At 51.2% G+C, this 20,900-nt stretch overlaps 1 protein-coding gene across 2 annotated transcripts in view; it reads left to right on the forward strand.

Moving 5' to 3' along the window:
- JPH2 (junctophilin 2) overlaps positions 1-20,900 on the forward strand; it is a 65,549-nt gene that overhangs the window by 20,244 nt on the left and 24,405 nt on the right. Inside the window, exons 2-3 of one of the 2 annotated variants that reach the window (XM_073880384.1) lie at positions 439-1,234; positions 15,066-16,414. In XM_073880384.1, coding sequence (XP_073736485.1) covers positions 439-1,234; positions 15,066-15,084 — 815 coding nt within the window. In that variant the 3' untranslated portion in view covers positions 15,085-16,414. Of the gene's footprint in view, positions 1-438; positions 1,235-15,065; positions 16,415-20,900 lie in introns of those variants that run through there. The other variant, XM_025875674.2, reaches the window with a different exon arrangement.

Consider the following 20,900-nt stretch of genomic DNA (forward strand, 5'->3'; position numbering starts at 1 on the left):
GGGATCTCACCTGCTCACACAGCTTCACACACTGATGTGACTCACACGACCTCACTCTGTCTCGCCCACTGTGACCCGGCCATGTGGCCACCACCGGAATTAGTCACACCGTCGCGCGCAAACTCCTGGCCGTCCACTTGTGTCCTCACACACTCGTTTAACCGCATGCACTCCGGGGTCTGGCCCGCTCACACAGCTTCGCACGCTGACGTGACTCGCACGACCTCACTCTGCCTCGCCCACGGTGACCTTGTGCGTTCCCACCGCCGGGAGTATTCACACCCCTGCGTGATCGCCTCCCGGCTTGCCCACTGACGTCCTCGCACCCTCACGGGCGGCCCCCATCCCCACCGCAGCCTCGCCGGCCCTCCCACCTGCGCGCTCCTCGCCCGCAGGGCCCGCGAGCCGGCCACTGACGCGCCCTCTCCTCGCCCGCAGGGACCTACCAGGGCCAGTTCACCAACGGCATGCGCCACGGCTACGGCGTGCGCCAGAGCGTGCCCTACGGGATGGCGGTGGTGGTGCGCTCGCCGCTGCGCACGTCGCTCTCGTCCCTGCGCAGCGAGCACAGCAACGGCACGGTGGCCCCGGACTCGCCCGCCTCGCCCGCCCCCGACGGCCCCACGCTGCCCCCCGCCGCCATCCCGCGCGGCGGCTTCGCGCTCAGCCTGCTGGCCAACGCCGAGGCGGCGCGGGCGCCCAAGGGCGGCGGCCTCTTCCAGCGGGGCGCGCTGCTGGGCCGCCTGAGGCGCGCCGAGTCGCGCACGTCGCTGGGCAGCCAGCGCAGCCGCGTCAGCTTCCTCAAGAGCGACCTCAGCTCGGGCGCCAGCGACGCGGCGTCCACCGCCAGCCTGGGCGAGGGCGCCGAGGGCGCGGAGGGCGCCGACGAGGCCGCGCCTTTCGAGGCCGACATCGACGCCACCACCACCGAGACCTACATGGGCGAGTGGAAGAACGACAAGCGCTCGGGCTTCGGCGTGAGCGAGCGCTCCAGCGGCCTGCGCTACGAGGGCGAGTGGCTGGACAACCTGCGCCACGGCTACGGCTGCACCACGCTGCCCGACGGCCACCGCGAGGAGGGCAAGTACCGCCACAACGTGCTGGTCAAGGGCACCAAGCGCCGCGTGCTGCCGCTCAAGAGCAACAAGGTCCGCCAGAAGGTGGAGCACAGCGTGGAGGGCGCCCAGCGCGCCGCCGCCATCGCGCGCCAGAAGGCCGAGATCGCCGCCTCCAGGTAGGCCCCGGGCTGGGCGCAGGCGGGGTGGGCCTTGCTGGGGAAGGGGTTCCGGGCAGGGCGACCCGGGAGGCCCAGGCTCTGAGCCTGTTCTGCTTCTTTCACCATCAGGGGTACCCCCTGACCTTTAGGGCGTTAACTGGAGGCACTTTTGGTCCCCTGTCCATCCATCCGTCTGTCCATCGATGCATCCACCTGTCCACCCATCCATCCACTCAACTACTCTTGCCCACTCATTCACCCAACCCTCCATTCACTTAACCCTTCCCTTCTTCCAGGCCTTCTGATAGCCACCTGAACAACCATCTGTTCACCCCACCTACCCACTCCACTTTGTTTACACATTCATCCTCCAGACACCCATCCAGCCACCCATTCATTCATTCCTTCACTCAGCCCCTCATTCACCTAACTCCTGCACTAACTAACCTCCCGAATAACCCCTCCATGAGGACAACAACCTCGTTACTCAGCCTCTCTGACCTCAACCTGGATAACCACAACCTCATCCACCCCCATTCACCCATCCAACTTTCCACCCTTCTACCCACCCAACCCTCCAGTTACCCACCTATCCACCCAGCCACCCAGACACCCATCCAGACAGCCATTCAACAACCCACCCATCCCCTTATTCACTAACCACCCACATTCACTCAATTACTTCTTCCATCTACCAAGTCTTAACATCCATCCATGCATTCATTCACCTAACCACTTCCATTCACCCAGTCTCCTCCATTTACCCAGTCGCTCCCATCTCCCATCACCCAACCATGCTTCCATCAACTGAAACAACACACTTCCACCCACCCACCCAACTCATGCAAGCACCCATCTATCATCCAGCCAGCCAGCCACCTCTAGAGCCCAACCATAACTTCCATTCAACAATCCCTCTTCTCTTCCACTCACCCAGCTACTGTCACCCATCCACCTACTAGCCCTGTGTCCATCCACCTTCCTATCCATTCAGCACCCACCCTTTCATCCATATTCGGACCCCTCCATGTCTTCTCATTGTCCTTCAGAAAAAGTCTTAATGTTGTCTGCAAACATTTATAGTTCTCGCTGTGTACATGGCACTGTTCTAGTAGTTTACAAATATTGACTCATTTAATCTCCTTATAAGACCCGTTCTGGTTTTATTTCCATTTTACACATGGGTTAAATGAGGCTTAGAGATATAAAGTGACTTGTCCCAAATCACCCAGGTAGTGAGTGGCCCTTCATAATCTGGTTCTACACTCCCATTCAGCCTCATTTTCTACCACTCTTGCCCTGGACTTGAATTTTATTCTGTGTGCTAGTCATGCTGGCCTTTTATCATCCTTCTTTAGTTCTTTCTGCCAGAGAGCTTTTATTCCTACTGGTTCTTTGCTTAGACTGCTCTTCCTCCGCCTTGCTGCCCATTTAATTCCTACACCTCTTTCAGAGCTCAGGTAAAGCCTGACTCCCTTAGGGGGCTGATGGAGCCCAGCCCCCTGTTACAGGCTGACCTCACAGGATTGCATGGACATTTTCTTACAGTGTCTCACATTTCAACCTTACGCTGCTTGTGTGATTTGTTTTCAACCTGCTTTTTATAAAGGGTTTTTTATGCCCCACTGTTCTGAGGCCTTTACATAAATTAACTCTCTTAATCTTTACAACATCTCAAAAAAGGTAGGTACTGTTATTATTCCCATCTTGCAAATGTGGGGTGAGCTGCAGGGAGGGCAGCAGGTGTGGTGGGACAGTGGTGAAAAGCACTCGTCTGTTCCGGTGCCCGTAGCAATCCTGCTGGGGGCTCTAAATGACCTGGGCTAGAGCTGTGGCACCGTGGTCTTCAGGGTAAAGCAGACATAGGACCAAATCTTGGTTCTATCATCTGTTTGCTCAGAGACCTGGGAAGATCAGTTTGCCTATCCAACCTTCAGTTTGCCCACCTGGGGCGCTTCCATTTCTTAGTTATATGTTCTTGGCCAAATCAGTTTTCGTCTTCAATATCAGTTGTGTCATCTATAAAAATAGGGTTAGTCTGAGGGTTAAGAAAGGTAGTACAGGTCCCGTGGTTTACAGTCCTGTCATGAGGTGAGTTTATGGGGAACACGCAGGAGCAACATTTGTGGGGAAGGGAAGGAAGCTGGGTTGGGCAGAGGGAGATGCTGGGCTGCAGTCTCCACAAAGGCCTCAGCCAACCACAAGAGGTGTGCTGCAGTGGAGATGACCTTCACAGTCGTCCCTAGTTGAGGAGAGGGCACTGGATCTTTATACCCTCTGCTCTGGCTGCAGCTACCCTCCAGAAAGGAGTGTGACCTGGGGCTGGACAGTTCTCTTCAGCCACAGGCCATCCCTGGGCAGGGCTGATAGGTGGTGCCCCTCTGACCAGCTGGGGGAGGAGGAGAGGAGACATAAGCCTTTGGGTCCTGAAGAGGAAACTGGGGGGCATGTCACAGTACCCGCTACAGTGCTGGACCTAGCGAAGGCTCAGTAAGCATTACTAGTCATTGTCATCATTTAATGAATTCATTATACAGATGTGGAAACTGAGGCCCAGAGAAAGAATGTAATATCCCCCGAGACCACCTGGCAAGCAAGTGGGAGAACCAAGGCTCCAGCTCCTAAATTTCTGATTCTTTTTTTTTATTAAAGATTTTATTTATTTATTTGAGAGAGAGAGAATGAGATAGAGAGCGAGAGGGAAGAGGGTCAGAGGGAGAAGCAGACTCCCTGCCGAGCAGGAAGCCCGATGCAGGACTCGATCCCGGGACTCCAGGATCATGACCTGAGCTGAAGGCAGTCGCTTAACCAACTGAGCCACCCAGGCGCTCCTAAATTTCTGATTCTGAAGCTTTAACCAGCACATCTTGCTATCTCTGAACTTTGTAAACTTTAAAATGGTGTGAATGTGTGAGCAGTTAGTATCATTAAGATGGCCCAGTTTCCCCTAGCGTTGAGTTCTTATGTTACCATAATGCACTGGTCACAGCCAACACTGGTACATTACTGTTAACTCCAGACTTCGTTTGAATTGTACTAGTTTTCCCACCTCTATCCATTTCCTGTTTCAGATTCCATCCGGTATCCCACATTGCATGCAGTGGTCATGTCTCCTTAGTCTTCTCTGGTCTGGGACAGTTTTTCAGCCTTCCCTTATTTTTCATGACCTTGACAGTTTTGAGAACTGGCCAGGCATTTTGTAGAACGTCCCTCAGTTTGTCTGATGTTTGTCTCATTGTTACACTGAGGTTATAGGTTTGGGGGAAGAAGACCACAGGAGGTAAGATACCATATCATATCATATCACATCATATCATATCATATTGTATCATATCATATATCATATCAGGGGCATGTGGTCTTAACATGACTCATCACAGATGACATTAACCTTGAACACCTGATATCTGCCAGGTTTCTCTGCTATAAAGTTACCATTTCCCCTTCCCCATTCTCTGTTCTTTGGAATCCAGACACTAAGTTCAGTCCACACTTAAGAGGGAGAAAGTTCTGGAATTAAGCTCCAGAGGGAGGAGTATCAACATACATTAGCTGGAATTCTTCTGGAAGGAAGATTTGTCCCTTCTTCCAAAGGGAACATTTTTCACTATTAGGCCAAGCGTCTATCATTGTGACAGGCATAAGCCAGACTGTCCTGGGCCACCCTGGGACATGGCAGAGCTTACAACAGGTAAGAGCTTAGGCTCTTGATTCAGAAGATCATGAGTTAGAGTTCTTGCTCCTCTGTGTGACCAAGGGGCTTCACCACTCTGAACCCTGGATCTTCTTTCCTCCTAGGGTTGTTTTGAGGAGTAGATGAGCTAATGCCTAGGAAATGCCTGGTGCAGCAAAAGCGGTCATTATCATCTAACCTGTTCGATTTTAAAGGTGAGGAAATAGAAGCTTGGGAAGAAGGAGGGATTTATTTCCCCAGGCTCTCACCTGGTGGGGGCAAAATCTTGCCCCTCTCTGCCCCCTTGCTTTCCCTGACCTCCTTGTCCTTGCCACCAAGGCCTGTGCCCTTGAACATGACGATGTTGAGCTCTGTTTGAGAAGGCTACCAGGCCCATAGCTGGGAACTGAATGTCTGGAGTGAGACGGTGTCCAGCTTCCTCCACAAGATCTGCCGGGAGGGGAGAGCAGGGGAGATTTGGATTCCTCATGTGTCTAGGGAACACGTCCTGTATGCCTGCAGGGCTCTCACCATGTGGGGGGCAGCTCCCTGGCTCGGTTTTAAGCTCAGACTGATTTTCCAATTAAGGGAATCTTTGGGTTAGGAGGAAAAGCAGGATTGTCTCCCTTGCAGGAGTTTTGGTGAGTAGTCGAGCTGCAGAGGAACAGGGAGCGTTCCTAGCAGCCACCAGCCTCCTTGGCTCAGGCAGACCTGGGGTTTCTCTTCATTGTGGCCTCAATCTCCTGGTCCTGGGCTTCCATGGGACTTGTCAGCTCAGAGTCTAGGATCAGGAGAGCTTTCCCAGGGGGAAGAGAGAAAGCTGAGGCATCATATCCTCCTAAAATGGGCTGTGGCCTAAAAAAGATTCTAGACCTGCAATGTCCATTATGGTAGCCGTTCAGTGGCTGCCGAGCTCTTGAAATGGGGCTGATCTGAACTGAGATGTGCTGTTAAGTGTGAAACAAACACTGGATTTCGGAGACTTAGCAAGAAAAAAGCGTAAAGGAACCTGTGAATTTTACATTGATTTTTTTAATATTGATTACATGTTGAAATGATTATGTTTCAGATGTGTTGAGCTGGATAAAACATCATTACGTAATTGTCAAATTAATAATATTAGCATAATTATTAAATTAATTTTATCTGTGTTTTTTAGTTTTCTGAATGTAGCCATTAGAAAATTTAAAAATTATACATGTGGCTCACATTGTATTTTTATGGGGCAGTGTTGCTCTGGACCCATCCAGGGCTCTAAGAGATAGTCTGACTCCTTCCCCAGCCAGGTGGGAAAATGGAAATACAGAAAGGGACAAAGACATACCCATAGCCACTAAGTGGTTGAGCGGGAGCTAGCCTCAGATCTTCTGATTTTGTGGCTAAAAACTCTTTCTGTGATGCCTTTTAAGGTCATGGATCCTGGTGGAGGGAAGCTGGATGTTTGGGGAGGGCCTGAATGTTTCTGGTTGTCAGGCCAACACTGTGATGATAAATGGCTCCCTTCCATAAGGAGCACAGGGAGTGGTTAAGAGTGCTGCTTTGCCCTTGCTTTTTGCTTGTCATATCTTGTCTTATCTCCAGACTTCAGTTCTCTCCTCTCTGAAGGGAAAATAATGGTATGACAAGGGATAAATCAGAAACTGCACATGAAGCACTCAGCACAGGGCTAGAAGCAGCAAGGATTCAGTAAATGTTAACTGCTGCTGTCATTGTAGTATTTCTGTTGTCATGTCCGCACAGCAGAGGCCGGGGCTGGCCTGCAGGAGTTCTCAGCTACCCCAGGGCCTGAGGTTTGGAACATCTCAGGTTTTGTGCCAGCATGGCATCCTTTGGCCCTGAAGACAGGACCACTGAATTGGTCTGTCTTCTGCTCCTCTACCTCCCCATTCCCTATTTCCTCCTTAGACTGGCCCTGGAAATTCCCAACTTGAGTGTAGGGTTAGAGTTGGCTTTGCAGGTTACTGGGAGGTGATTTCTCAGGTGGGCAGGAGTGTGTGTTACATTAGCCAAGAGCTTGGGCTGTGGTGTTGGGTGGACCCAGGTTTGAATCTGGGTTCAACTTCCTATAAGCTGGGTGACCCTAGGCAAACTTACTTCACCTCTCTGAGCCTCACATTCCTCCAGTCAAATGAGAATTAAATTAATTCCTTCTTCAAAGTAGTGTTGAAGAGAGGAAAAAAAAAAAGAACCAGCTATGGTTGAAGCTAACAAACAAGGCGGTATAAGCTGTTACTATGAATCCTTTATCTGTAGTGATTTAAGAATCTGCCCTGAGAATGAAATTGCCCAGAGGGAAGACCTGTCTTCTCTCACAGTCCTTACAACTGTGTTTCCCAAACTTGCCTCTTCTGCATGCCATCTGCCAATTCTTGCTACATCACGTACTTCCTCTACTTACTTTCTTAGTCTCTATCTTTAAATCAACTTACTTAAAAGTACTTATGCACATTTATTGAAAAGGAAGACTTTCTAATCCCTGTGGAAAGTGGGAAACCAGTATCATGTTCTGAAACAGAAGTCAGACTGTTAATGCCAAAGGTTCTAAACCCAAAGTCTGCTCTCTTTTTGTTAAAAAGAGACATTGGCAAGAGATTGCCAGGTATGAAAGACCTATATGCACCTGGCCGAGGTTTGTCCTCAGCCAACAAGAAGAAGGGGTCTGGCGCTGTTTTGAGCTGGGGCTCCGCACTGCCACCGCTCATTTCCAGCCCCACCAGGGTACGCAGACCAGCCGGGGGTAGGGCCTGGCCTAGGACGAGGTGTAAGTGGGGGTCGTGGCAGTTGCCCATGTTTGAGCCTGTTTCTTTGATTGTCGTTTGACATCCATATAGTCCTTATTTCTGGGAGCCAGGCAGGATTCTAAGTTCCTTACATGTAGTAACTTAGTTCATCCTCAAAACAACCCTATGAAAAAGGTAAAATTATTACCACTTGACAGATGAGGAAACCAAGGCACAGCTAGGTTAAGTATCTCAAATAATTCAGCTGAGTAATGGCAGAGTTGGGCGACCTGGTTCTAGAATGCTCTTAACCATTATCTGACCTTTGGCAGGTTTTCTGTCACAAACTGATTAGCACTTACTCTGTGCCAGGCTCGTGCCTGGGCGTGCGGCACGCAGCACATCGGTGTGGTCAGCATCATCCGGGGACTCGGAGCTTAGCGGCAAAAAGACAGACATGGCTTCAACACAGCCCATGATGGGTTGGGGGGAGGCCCAAGGAAGGAACAACCAACTGCCCCAGGGGTGGTCTGGGAAAGCTCCCTGCAGTGGTGGGTGACGCTGGTTGGGGGTTTGCCAGATGGACGAGAGGGAAAGAAAGGTCGTTCCAGGTAGGAGGCATGGCAGTAGGAATGTGTGTGGTATATTTTGGGAGCAGTGAGTCATGGGGAGCTGGAGCGGGTGGGGAAGAGACTAGAGATAAGGCTGGGAAGGCCGCCGAGGGCCAGGCTGGGATGGGCTGTGAATGCCAGTTTGAGGAGTATCAGACGTACTGTGTGCAGGCACTGTTCTGGGTGCCTGGCTGCGTTCTCTCAGCTCATTCTAATGATGGTACAGAGACTTCTTTAACATGCTCCACGTCACACAGCTAGTCCATGCTGGGCTGAGAGTCCGGCCCCAGAGTCTGTGTTCTCAGCCACTACAGTCTGCCGCTTCACATACAGCGAGCTTCTCTCTCTCTCTCTCTTTCTCATTTCTTTTCTTTTTTTTCTTCTTTTTCTCTTTTTCCATTGTTCAGCGCAACATACTTAAATTCAGTGAGATTCAGAATAATAAAAGATAAGTAATCAAACCCCTCTCCTACTCTGGTTTCAGCCACAGCTCTTATACCACAGTGGTATAACCACTGTTAAGAGCTCACTTACAGCCCTCTTCTGCTTATCCATTCTGAGCTTTTGATTTTCTTTTCTTTTGTAACTAGGATTACCTACATAATGTACTTTAGCTTACTCTTTTGACTTCATATGTTTTGAGATTTTTTTTTTTTGTCTTATGCACATGTATCTGCCCTGTTCTTAACAGCTGCATACTGTTCCATAGTTTGGAAGTATCATGATTTATTTAACCAGATCTATCTTGATGGAGATTAAAACCATTTCATGCTTTCACGATTACAAAGAAGCTGTGGTGAACATCCTTGGACACATACTCTTGCTCGCGGAAGAGTATGCTGGTGAAAGGAATGGCTCAGCCAGGCTCCTTATTCCATCAGCGACGTCCGACCATCCTTCGAATGCATTGGAAATAGGATGCCAGTCCACCTGGGTCTTTGCAAGGGACTGACTCTTGGTATTCACTGTCAAAAGTTAAATTGGTGGTCTCTCTCCTCCAGTACTCAAGTACTCAAGTACCTTTGAATGGATTAACACAAACAAGTAGAAATCCAAACCACCCCTGTCTAATGTCCCTCCACCACATACGTTCAATAGATACTTAAGAATAAGTGTTGCAAGGGGGGCCAGATCCTTAGCCTGTTGCCTGTCCTTGCTTGCATAGATCTACATCTATGGGTTAAATTCCTGGAAGTGGAATTGCCAAGTCAAAAAGAACATGCGTTTTCATTATTACCAGAACCCCAGTTAACCTCCTAAAGGGTTGCACCAAATTTATACCCTCTGCTCACCACCAGTAGTGCCCAGGAGGATGGCTTTCCTCACACTCTCACCAAAACCATGTATTATCAGTCTTTTGCATCTTTGCCAAATTATTTGAGGACATTCAGGTGTTCCATAAACCCAGTGACCACCATCAACTGCCCATGCTCATAGAGGCAAAAGCTTGTCTTTGGCTTGCCTCCTGGTTCCTCCTGGATATGGGGTTCCATTGAGGGGGATTAAACTCCCCAGGATGGCCTTGAAATGTTGAAGAGGCCCCTGACACTCAACTCCTGCCCTCCATCACATCCCTCCTTGGAGAATGGCCAGTGGACAAAATCCCTTTTCTCCCAGAGAATGAAGGCTGGGGTGAATGGAATGTCCTGAGTTGTCAGAGCCAGACTCTTGTGACATACAAGAGCCAGCTGTGACTCCAAGGCCAGTTTCTGAGCTGAGTGGTCTGCAGAGAGAGGAGACCTTGCCTGGGCCCCTGGCAGCAAGAAGATGTTCAAACTATGGGGCAATGTATTTGCGGGAGCCACACCTTCCAAGCTTGGAGAGTGGAAGACCCGAGAAAAGACCCACTGAGCTCCTGTCACTCCTCAGAAGAAGCTGCTCAGAACTGGAAGGCACCTCAGGGAAGATGCAGCCCAATGTGCTCATTTCACAGATGGGGCGCCTGAGGTCTAGAAAGGGATGGCCACCCAGCCAGGGTCATGCAGAGAGAGGGGCATGTCTGGAGGGCTCTGGTGAAACCTCAGTTGACTTCTGGGTCACATTTAATAAATCAGCTAGGAAGAGCACAGGGCTCTGGAAGATGGTAAGGGATGTTTTTCTCTCCCCGACCCTTAGCCCTATAAACTGGGCTTACGGTCCCACTCCAGAACCTTTCCAGCTTGATTTTTTTAGCCTCAGTAGCAGAGTCAGAGAATAGATAGGCCAATAGCCTGCACGTTCGGGAGAAAAATGGCGCTTTCTGTCAATGTGTTTCCCCACATCGCAACGGGAAGTCCGATCGTGTGAAGCCAGTGCTTGGCCCCTGACCCTGATACTTGAGCTGAGCTCCAGCAGCACAAGGGACTCAGAGGTCTGCACCAGAAGGGCCAGGATATGGGGTGTTGGAATCACAGTAACAGAATGAGAATGACGGGGGCTGTCATAAGGTGAGTGCTCAAGGGCTCAGCTCCGGGGTGCGCTGCCTGCGTTCTAGTCCCAGACACTGGCTGGCCTCGTGGGCAGGTGACTTCCCCGGAAGCTTTCTGTAACCCCCTTGCTGTGTCTCTAAGATGGGATCATGGGAGCACCTGCCTTGTGAGGCATTGAGAGGAGAGCGCTTAGGACAGTGCCTGTTCTCACCACTGCGTGCCAGGCTCTGTGCTGATGCCCTTTATGTGCGTCATCTCACTTAGTCCTCATGAGTGAGGTGCTCTTTATATGTAATAAACAACTCATTTCATAGGCGAGGAAACTAGGCCAAAGGCCCAACGTAACTGATATAACCAGGCTTTGAATTCTCAGATCCAGACTCCGCCCCCTTAACCACGGTTGGAAGAAGTCCTTCAACTTGAACATTTCAAGTCATTATCCTGCCAGTCTGATATTCTGTGCCTGGACCTTGGTGCCTGGCCGTCCTTTTGTATGGCAGGGCAGTGAGAGCATAGGCTGGGGAGATGGAGAAATTGAGGTTTGAATCCCACATTGTTACTTGGCTGCATGTCCTTGGTCTTCTGAGCCTCACATTCTTCATCTGTAGAATGGGGACAGTGTCAGCCTTGCCTCCCGGGTTACAGTGAGGATTCCATGAGGTGATGGGCATTGAGGGCTTGCATGATCTTGGCGCTCAGCAGGTGCTTGGTGAGTAGAGGCTGTCGCCAGTTTTATCATCAGAAACTCAGGCAAGTGGAACATGGAGGGGCCAGCAGGCTCTTCCTCCAAGCTCATCCTTGGTGAGCCAAGTGCAAGCCACTTTTCTCCCCTGGGTTTCCAAAGCCCAATCCAACTTCCACTTGACTTCCTAAGTCCACACCAGTGAGTCCTGCCATTGGGAGAGGAGTTAAAAATAAAGCCCAGGCTTCAAATCCTTCAAGTAAACACCCAGCTCTCTAAAAATAGCACCTTTGCAACTGGGCTCCAGAGCCAGGCTGGACTTGAGGGATGGAACTTGGCGGGCCTGGTTCTCACAGCCAGGCAGGCACAGGCCAAGCCTCCACATCACCCAACTTGTCACTGAGCCTCTGGTCCCAAGGGGGATGCAAGTGTCTCTGGCCCCTTCTCTCTGTCTCCACTGCCACCAGCTGAGTGCTGGCCATCAGCGCCTCGTGCTGCACCACTGTAAGGGCCCCTCAGCAGCTCCTCACTCCTCTTGCCTCCCTGTACTGTCCTCTACACAGCAGCTGCAGTGAGCTTTTATAAATGTAAGCCAGAGCATGCACTCTGGTAAGCAAAACTTTCCTGGGGCTCTTAGTTTGGGTTCCCCCGAAAGCAGAGCCTGAAGCAAGGATTTGGGTGCAGGTAGCTGATGTGGGAGGTGATGCAGGAAGGAGAGGGTGAGGGGGGTGAGTGGGTAGAGTAGAAACAGGGAAGAAGGAAAAGCCAGTCTAAGTGCATGTTATGGAGGCATCACTGTAGGCTGCGGGGAGTGGTTTGGGCTGGGACCTTGGTACAGAACACCCCCCAGATTGTGCACCTGGAGGATGGAGGGTGGATGGACAAAGCCCTGTCCCCCACCCCCACTCCAGTCCCCCATTCACTGAAGACTTCCCCTGGGGACATAAATCTTCCTCCACTCCCTGGTGTGTTTGAACTTGGGGTGGGGCCGAATGGGCCTCCTGTGGCATCAGAGCAGGCTCTGGGCAGAAAGCAGAAGACCGTGCTTGTGTGAGACACCAGCAGTGCCAGGAGAACGTTACCATACGGGGAACTTGCCTCCACAGCAGTGGGTGAGATTACGAGAAGACGTGACGTGGGGTCAGTGACGTCTGCTTCTAGGAGAAAGTTCAGATTTCTGACTTTGGCCGGTAAGACCCTTCCTGTCTGGCTCCAGCTTGCCCCACCAGCCCCATCTCAAGCTGCTCTCCCCATCACCTGCCTTCAGCCACAGTTCCTCCAAAGGGCTGTTCTCTCTTCTGCCTATGGTCCTTCTACATCCTGTTCCATATGCCTGCAATGGTCTTCCTTTGATCTTTAGCTTGCTAACACCTTGTCGTTCATCAGGCCTCACTCGGTGCAAATGTTTCTTCCTCAGAGCTCCCTTCTAGTTTGGGTTCCCTGTGGTAGGTGCTCCTGCCTCAACTGCTACCCGTGCCCCGCCATTGTCCCTACTCATCCCTTCTTCCCTAGGTTGCATACTCCTTGAGGGTATGGACCCTATCTGCCAATGTTCACTGCCAGGTACCAGCGCCTGGCATAGTGCCTAGCACGGGGTGAGGCTCAGGATGTAACGTTAGGTCCCAAACATGTCATGATAGGAAGCACCCTCCATTCGACTCACTTAAGCCTTCACACACATTCAGCAAATATTTATTGAGCACCTCCTCTGGGCCAGGTAGGGTTCTAGGCTCTTGGGGGAAGAAAAGCTAAAGATTCCGGCCTTCGTGGAATTGAAGTTCTAGTTGAGGAGACAAACAATACAGCCGACAGGATAAGTAAATGATAGAGATTGTGGGAGGGGGCAAGCTGCCTTCTCACCTAAGTGGTCAGGGTCGGCCTCACTGAGAAGTTGACACCAAACAGTTGAAAGAATCAGCCAGTGGGATGTCTGGGGGGGAGAGCAGCCCAGCAGAGAGCCGAGCGAGGAGAAGGCTCCAAGGTGGGGGCATGCCTGGCGTGCTCTGGGAGCAACAGGGAGGGCAGCACGGCTGATGGCAGCGGGAGAGGCCAGACCGAGTGTGGGGCTGGGGTGGGGGCAGATCCCTCTGTCAACATGGGAGCCCCTGGTCACATGTGGCAATTTACATGTAAATGAGGTGAAATTAAATAAATGGGAAGTTCCATTCTTTGGTTGTAGTAGGCATGCGTCCAGTGCCCGAAAGCCGCCACCTCCCTGGGACGGTGCAGATGGAGCCCGTTTCCCCCATTGACCGTCCTATAGGGAGGGCCCTGCAGGGCATGGTAGGGCAGCGGCCTCGCCCAAACATAACTGGGCACACATCCTGGGGTCCTTTCCTCACCTCCCAAAGTGGGTATGATTAAAGCAGGCAAGGCCATTTGGTCCAGCCCCAGCCAGTGTCAGAGTGCCTTCCCCATCACCCGTGCCAGACGGCCCTGCAATCACCGCTTCTGTATCTCTGGGCATAAGAGACACCCCTCCTGAGAGGGTCCGGGCCAACTTTGACGTTTGGCTTTGCTAAAACCGGAAGAATGTTCTGCCTCTCTGCAGCCTCTGAGCACCGGTCCCATTAGCCCAGTTAGCTCCGGGACTGGGTTAGTTAGAACGGCGCTCAGCTGCAGGCGACAGAACCTGCCTCTAGTGTCTTAACCCCTGGGCGGACCTCACGGAAGATCAGGGAGGCAGTGCCAGGCTGTTGCAGCAGCCCCAGGATGCCTGCAGGGACCCATCTCCAAGCTGTCTTTCCCTCCTGCTCTCCTGCAAGTGTGGTCTCTGTCATTCTCCAAGACAGCCACCGCACCCCTAGCTTCACGTCTTCATCCCAGGGCAGAGGCCACAAAACAACAGTTTCCCTTCATGGGGGAGTGAAGCCCACCCCAGAGATTTACATTTTACTCTCCAGGATGGATCGCTTGGCCTTCCCTGCATGCAAGGGGTCTGGGAAGATGAATATTTTTAGCCAAACATGTTGTTTTCCTAAACAAGATAAGCCTTCTGTGAGTGGGGAAGATGGAGAAAACGGGTATTTGGTGAGGAACTAGCAATGCCTGCTCCGTAAAAACTGTCTTAACCACCCCACGGTTCTTCTCCGACCTAAGCTGATGCAGGCCCTTCCTCTGGCCTCTGCTTTCGAGGGTCTGCTCCGCTTTTCCACCAGCTGGGATTGCCAAGGTGTTTCCACAGTTCCAGCAGTCACTCCGGGGAGAACCTCTCTCTTGACGTCTCGAGAAGGGGTGTGGAGTGGCACCGCAGATGGGAAGGAGGGGTGCAGAGGGATCCGTCTCTGGAGCCACCTTTGGCCAAGCCACATCCCTTGTGGGGGCTATCACATTACTGCTGAGCGCTGTTCCCATCAGCCCTGGCTCAGGCAGCCCTACCTGGAAGGGGGGTGTTACCCCAAGGTCACGGAAGCCTGCTGCCTAAACTCTACTCTATAGGACTTGCTGCAGCCTTGCCAGAAGCCTGGCCAGACCCACCTGGTAGAGGATCAGATCTTAGATCGGGTCCTCCATTAGGGGATTTGTCAGAGCCTAACCTGGGGCAGCCCTGCTGGGCTCCTCGTGCAGCAGAAAAGCCATCCTGGAGCCCAAATTATTTCTTCCTTTATTTTTTTAAAATAGGTTACACATTCCTATGGTTCAGAACCCCACCATTATAAAAATGTAGAGTCCGCCTCCCCTCTGTGTCCTCCAATGAGGACACCTCCATACCCCATGGGCAACTGTTGTTTGCAATTTCTTTCCTTTCCTTCCAGTTACGCTGTGTATATATGAAGGTGCATCCCAGGAAATTGACCGTGTCCGACCTACAAAATGGCAGTTTCATACAGTTCCACCTACCACAAGCAAATGCCTACTTGGATTCCTATTTTCTCTTTCTTACACAAAAGGTAGCATATTACACATACTATTCTGAACTTTGCTTTCTTCTCTGCTGTGTCTGCATTGGAGATCTTTCCATATCTTCCCCAGTAAAGACATTTATCAGCTTTTTTTTTTTTAACACCTGCATCGTATTCCATTATATAGCTGGATCATAATTTATTGAATCAGGACCCTCTTGCCTGAACATGATCATTAGGGTAGTTTCCAGAATTTTGGTATGTTAAATAAAGCTGGACACTCATCATTTCATCCGTGGGCTAGTATATCTCTAGGATAAGGTCCCCAAGGGGCAATGACTAGATCAAAGGCTGTCTGTAGTGCTTGTCCCATTTTATCTTCCCATCCACGTGAAACGAGAGCGAGAGGCCTCCGCCACTGCTGTGCTGAATGACCTTGGGCAAGTCCCTGCCTCTGGGGGTCTCTGTTTCCTGGAGCACTGAGCTGTCCTTTACTTGTCCTTGGGAAAAATAGCCGACCCAGCTTCGTCTCCTTGCATGATCTTTCCCACGCCCCAGCCACATGCAGCTGCCACGTGCAGCTTTTGTTGCCACAGCTCCTTTGGGAGATGATTTCAGCCCCACCCGAGGCCACGGCAGCCCGATGAGATCAGCATGGAAGAGCCGGCAGAGGGACCACCATGGTCAGAGGCACAGAGATGCGGCAGCATGGGCTGAGGCAGGGTTTCCCAAATGCCAGTCGCTGATGTACCTTCCTAAGCCATGCTGTATCCACGTACTACCTGGGTTATTTATCTCTTTACTATCTTAAAAATATTTCTAACTTAAACTTACGTTTATTTTTATAAAGGAACTTTTTACATCATTACTGTAAATAGAAATCCAGTGTCAGATAAAAAGTTAGGGGGAAAAAAAAGGCACATACACACACAAGAAAAAAAAAACATCATTAAACCATCCCTCAGATTGTCGTCGCTCATGAAAAACTCAGATCAAGGCTGCTTGCTGCTCTCTCTCTGCTAAACAATGGAATAAAAGAGACTCATTAAAAACATACAAGCCCCAAAGGAGACTTTCTCATTGATGAAATCAGGATGGTTGAATTTTAATTTTAAAAGAACAGTGTTGGGGCGCCTGGGTGGCTCAGTTGGTTAAACATCTGGTCGTGATGGGATTGAGCCCCACATTGGCACTCTGCTCAGCAGGGAGTCTGCTACTCTCTTTCCTTCTGCCTAAAGCTCTGCCAACTTGTGTGGGCACTCTCCCTCTCTCTCTCTGTCAAATGAATAAAATCTTAAGAAAAATAAAAGAACAGTGTTATCTGATGAATGTCCTGGTATCACCTGTCATTTTGGTCCCAAGTGCTAAGTATTCCACAGTTACAAACATTGGCCTAAAGAGACGGATTTCTCCTCTCCGTCTTCCCAGAACCTCAGAGAAATAGAGGGGGAAAGCCGATTTCGAAGGATCTGTGCTCTAGGAACTAGGTTCTGTGGAGTTCTGGGTGAGATGCACCCAAGTTAAGACAACCTTGCACACAGTAGGCACTCACTAAATGCTCGTCAGTGACTGACGTCTCAGTGGGCCTGAGGGGCTTTAAGAAAGGATGGGCATTCAGATGAACAGGTGCCTCCTTGAATCTTGTCTAAGAGCAGATGCCTTCCTCTTGCTCTGTCCTCATGTGGCAAATGGTTTACCTCACAGCTGAGGCTTGCTGGAGGAGCACTGGAATAGGAACCACCCAGATGGACAGGAGGGGCACAGGACCAGCCTCAACTTCTGCCATTCCTTCACATGTTTGTAGGATACACACACACGCAGCTGTAGAACAGACCAAGCCTAAAATTACTTCCCACTATGTAAAGTTCAAAATCAGTGCCCTCATTGGTGGGCAATGCTCTCTCAAGCGATTCGGAGGCCCAGCCTCCTTCCATCTTATGGCTCTGCCATCTTCAACACTCAGCTTCCAAGGTCGTCATGCTCTTCTGCATCAAGCCAGTGAAAAGGGAAAACACCCAGAATAAATGCAAGTGGGTAGTTTTTATTGGCCAGGCCAGGAATGAGGGCTCTAAATTTCCATGGGCCAGAGTCCAGTCCCAGGGCCACACCTTCCTGCAAGGGAGGCTGGGGAACAATCCAGGCAGGTGTGTGCCCAGGAAGAAGTAACTGGTTTGATGAACTGCTAACTGGTCTCAGCCATGCATAGTGACCATAGCATTCAAGGTCCTTTATCATCTGCCTCCGTCCTAGGTCTTCACTCATGACATTGACATTGTCAGGCTGAACTTTTCTCAGTTTCTTAAACTGTGTGTGTGTGTGTGTGTGTGTGTGTGTGTGTGTGTGTGTGTTAGTCTTAACAGCTCATGTGCCTTGGTTCCTGCAGTTCCCTCTATTCAGAACAGCCTTTTCTGATTTCTTTCCTGTCTTCTCTGATGGACCAGCTCACAAGGATGTGGAGATTAAGACGACAGCCTCAGAGTTGAAAATAAGACTTTGTCATTTCCCAAGGACTACACTCAGGGAGAAGAGGGGACACCTGTCCACAGCCTGGAGGGATCCTCTTCCGCTCCCCCACCTCCTTCATAGAGCAGATTGCCGGTTTCCTTTCATACAAAGACGCCCCTCCTTGAATTGTCCTGCAATAGGTGGGGGATCCGTAGTCAGGGGTAACAGATTTCAAGAGCTTTTTGTCAAGAAAGCTAGTAATCTGTTTTTCAAAGGGGGTCACAGAAATTGTCCGGGGGAGGAGGTGAACTGCAAGGGTCTAAATCTGCTCAGACAGTTAACTTTTTTATAGTTCATGTCAAATCCGAGAAGTCGCATGTGGATGAAGTAGCTCTTGGAGGGGCGGGTGGTGGGGGGAGGTGGGGAACCCGCTTCCTTGAGTCTGCCAACCTCTGTGGTGTAACCACCACCACTGTGGCCCATTTCCTGCTACTGAAGTGCTGTGCCTGAGTGCAGAGCCGGGAAGAGCGGTGACAAGGTTGGCTCTCTGGAGCGAGAGCGTGGCTGAGCAGCTCCCGCGCACAACTAACCCAGGGCTTGATCCCGCATCTCACTCAGCGTGTAGCAGTAGCCCGGCTGTTGTCAGCTCCTTGTTTCTTCGGGGCTCCTGAGTCTAGAAGCCTGAAAACTCCAAAGTGGAATGTTTTCCTGTCAGTCTTCTCTACTAGTCTGGAAGCTTCTTAAGGCCGGGGCTCTGCTCTTTGTATCCCTGTTGCATTGTTGGAGGCCTGCACTCAGGAGGCACCCCAGAAATGCTTCCAGAAGGCGGGCAGAGAGAAGGGTAGAACAGGTGGGGTTGAAGAGCCCCTTCAGGGAGGCAGTTCCTGCTCTGTGACTTGCTGGCCGCGTGACGGCAGGCACACCCCTTCACCTGGCCGTGCCTGTGTCCCCCTCTGTACACAAGGCTCCTTCCTCTTCCTCCACCCCGGCTGGGCAGGCCTACCGCTGCATAGTAATGAGGATGGTAATCGTAGTAACAGCTGCCGTTTATTTGTTCGACAAAGTGCTATGAAGCACCTACTCTGGGCCTGGCCCTATTCTAAGTGCTGGGGATTCAGTAATGAACAAAACACACAAAAATCCCTTCTTTGTGGAGCTTGCTTCCATATTTGCAACATGCCACCTACTGAGTGGAATTTCCCAGGCACCATCTTATTCGGTTTCCGGCGAGCCTGAAGGGCAAAGGTGTAGTTAGCTCCCTTTTATTGCTGCAGGAAGTGAGGTGAAGTAGAGTTGCAGGAGTTGCCAAAAGTCAGCCCGTGTGTAGAGGGTGAAGATGGGACTTGGACCCTGGCATCTGGTCCCAGGACCTGGTTCTTAGCCATCACAACATGCCCTCCCCTCCCCACAGGCCCCCTTCCTGCCCAACCTCTCTGCCTTTGCTCAGGCAGATCCCTATGCCCTTCCCAGTGTGCCCTCTCCACAATGGATCTGTTCCCGTGAACACATCCCTCAGGCCACCTGCAACCTGACTCCTCCCTGACAGCCTTTTTTCTCTATCTCTGGTCTTGTCTCCAGATCCATCCTCCTTGTCTGGCCAACTGCGGTTGGCCACCAGGAATGGAATCCCTTGCTTCTTTATTTTGCTCCCTTGAGACACCTCTTTCCCTTCCCCCTTTACGCCACCACCCCAGGGCCCGGGCATGGACCCACATGAAAAGCTCAATAAACAGTTCTTAGAAATCCTTGATTTTTCTTTGGATTCTGGATGAAGTCTCGGTTTTAAATGCCTTCATTGTATGGGTGTTTTTTTCTTCCTGGGAAATGTGAAGGCAGATCTATTAAATCTCAGCAGCCCTTGTGTGCACCTACGGTGTGCTGGGTATGGTGCTCAGTGCTGCAGGGCTCACAGAGTGACAGACACAGTTGCCAATCTTCAGCCTCAGTTGGCGCCTTGGTGTGTGGTCAAGCCTGGAACTATCACACAGCCTGGAGTGCCTGGGCCAGCCCTGGTTCATGCTAGATACAATGATTAGCAGCCTCCCCTTCACCCTCAGCTTCCCTGGTTTGGATAAGCTCTCCAGTCACCCGAAACAAAGCCTGAGGACATGACTCCTCTCACTGCTCTAAGCGCTTTGCACGTACCCACACGTGTCACCCTCCCCGCTCTATGAGGCTGGTGTTATTATTCACCCTTTCCACAGATGGGGAAACTGAGGCACAGAGCAATAAAGGAGTTTGCTCAAGGTCACACAGTTTGGAAGAAGCAGAGCTAGGTTTTGATCCCAGGTCATCGGTGGCCAGAATGTTTCCACTCAACTACTGCGTGAGCACAAACTTTTCTAAGATATCTTCCCTGATCCCATCTCTGGGCTGGATGTGTTACCCCTGCGCCACCCCATAGACTTATCCCAGTCAGGACCGCTGTGACACAGTTTTGTCACAGGAAGACAGCTACAGGGTCAGATTCCCCTCTGGAGCCTGGCACAGCGCCTGGACCAAATAAAATCTCTGGAAATGCTTTTTGAACCAAGGGATGTGATTCTCTAGGGCTGGGTTTGGCCCCTCCCTCCTCCTCATCCTTGTGGTGGCAGAGATGCCAGGCCTCAGGAACAGTTGTAGCTGCCTGGAATTCCTTCCCGAGGCTCCTTATCAGTTTTCAGAGCAGCCTGGAGTAGGATGAGGGGGGTGTTGGGGACACTGGGGGCTGCTCTGGAAAAAGCTGGAATGCCATAGCCCGAGCCCCACCTGGGGAGGGGCCGGAGGTGGGGGAGGGTGCTGGGCAGGGAGGCCTCAGCTGTCACATTCCTCAGGCTCACAGAAAGCTCTCCTGGGCGCCTTGTCCTTATTTAGGCAGGAGAGGTCTGCTGACTCGGGCCTGTGGGATGCTATTGCTGGCTGGCTCACCACACGGGGTTGGGGGGTGGTGTGCAGAGCACTCCTGGAGCCAAGTCAGTGGGCTCTTGGGCAGGCAATCCCGGTGAGAAGTCCAACCCTTGGGGAGAAAAATCACTCTCTAAGTAATAATACCCAAAACAGCAGTTACGGTTCATGGATACCTACTATGCATGGAGCGCTGGGCTAGGCCAGTCTGTAAGCTCCAGGTGGGGAATTTCTCCTACTCATGGCCATACTCCAGATCTAGCGCAGGACCTGGCACACAGTTGGTGCTTAGTAAATACTTGTTACGATTGAGTGAATATACACTTCCCATGCCACAGTCCCCTTGATCCTTACAGTAATTCTAGTGGTGGCTAAGTGCCATTATTAACCCATTTTATAGGTGGTAAGAATGAGATTTAC

The sequence above is a fragment of the Callorhinus ursinus genome, unplaced genomic scaffold, assembly GCF_003265705.2.
Source record: "Callorhinus ursinus isolate GAN/ISIS: 27379988/994484 unplaced genomic scaffold, GSC_fseal_2.0 scaffold38, whole genome shotgun sequence".
In the NCBI taxonomy this organism is placed as follows: Eukaryota; Metazoa; Chordata; class Mammalia; order Carnivora; family Otariidae; genus Callorhinus; species Callorhinus ursinus.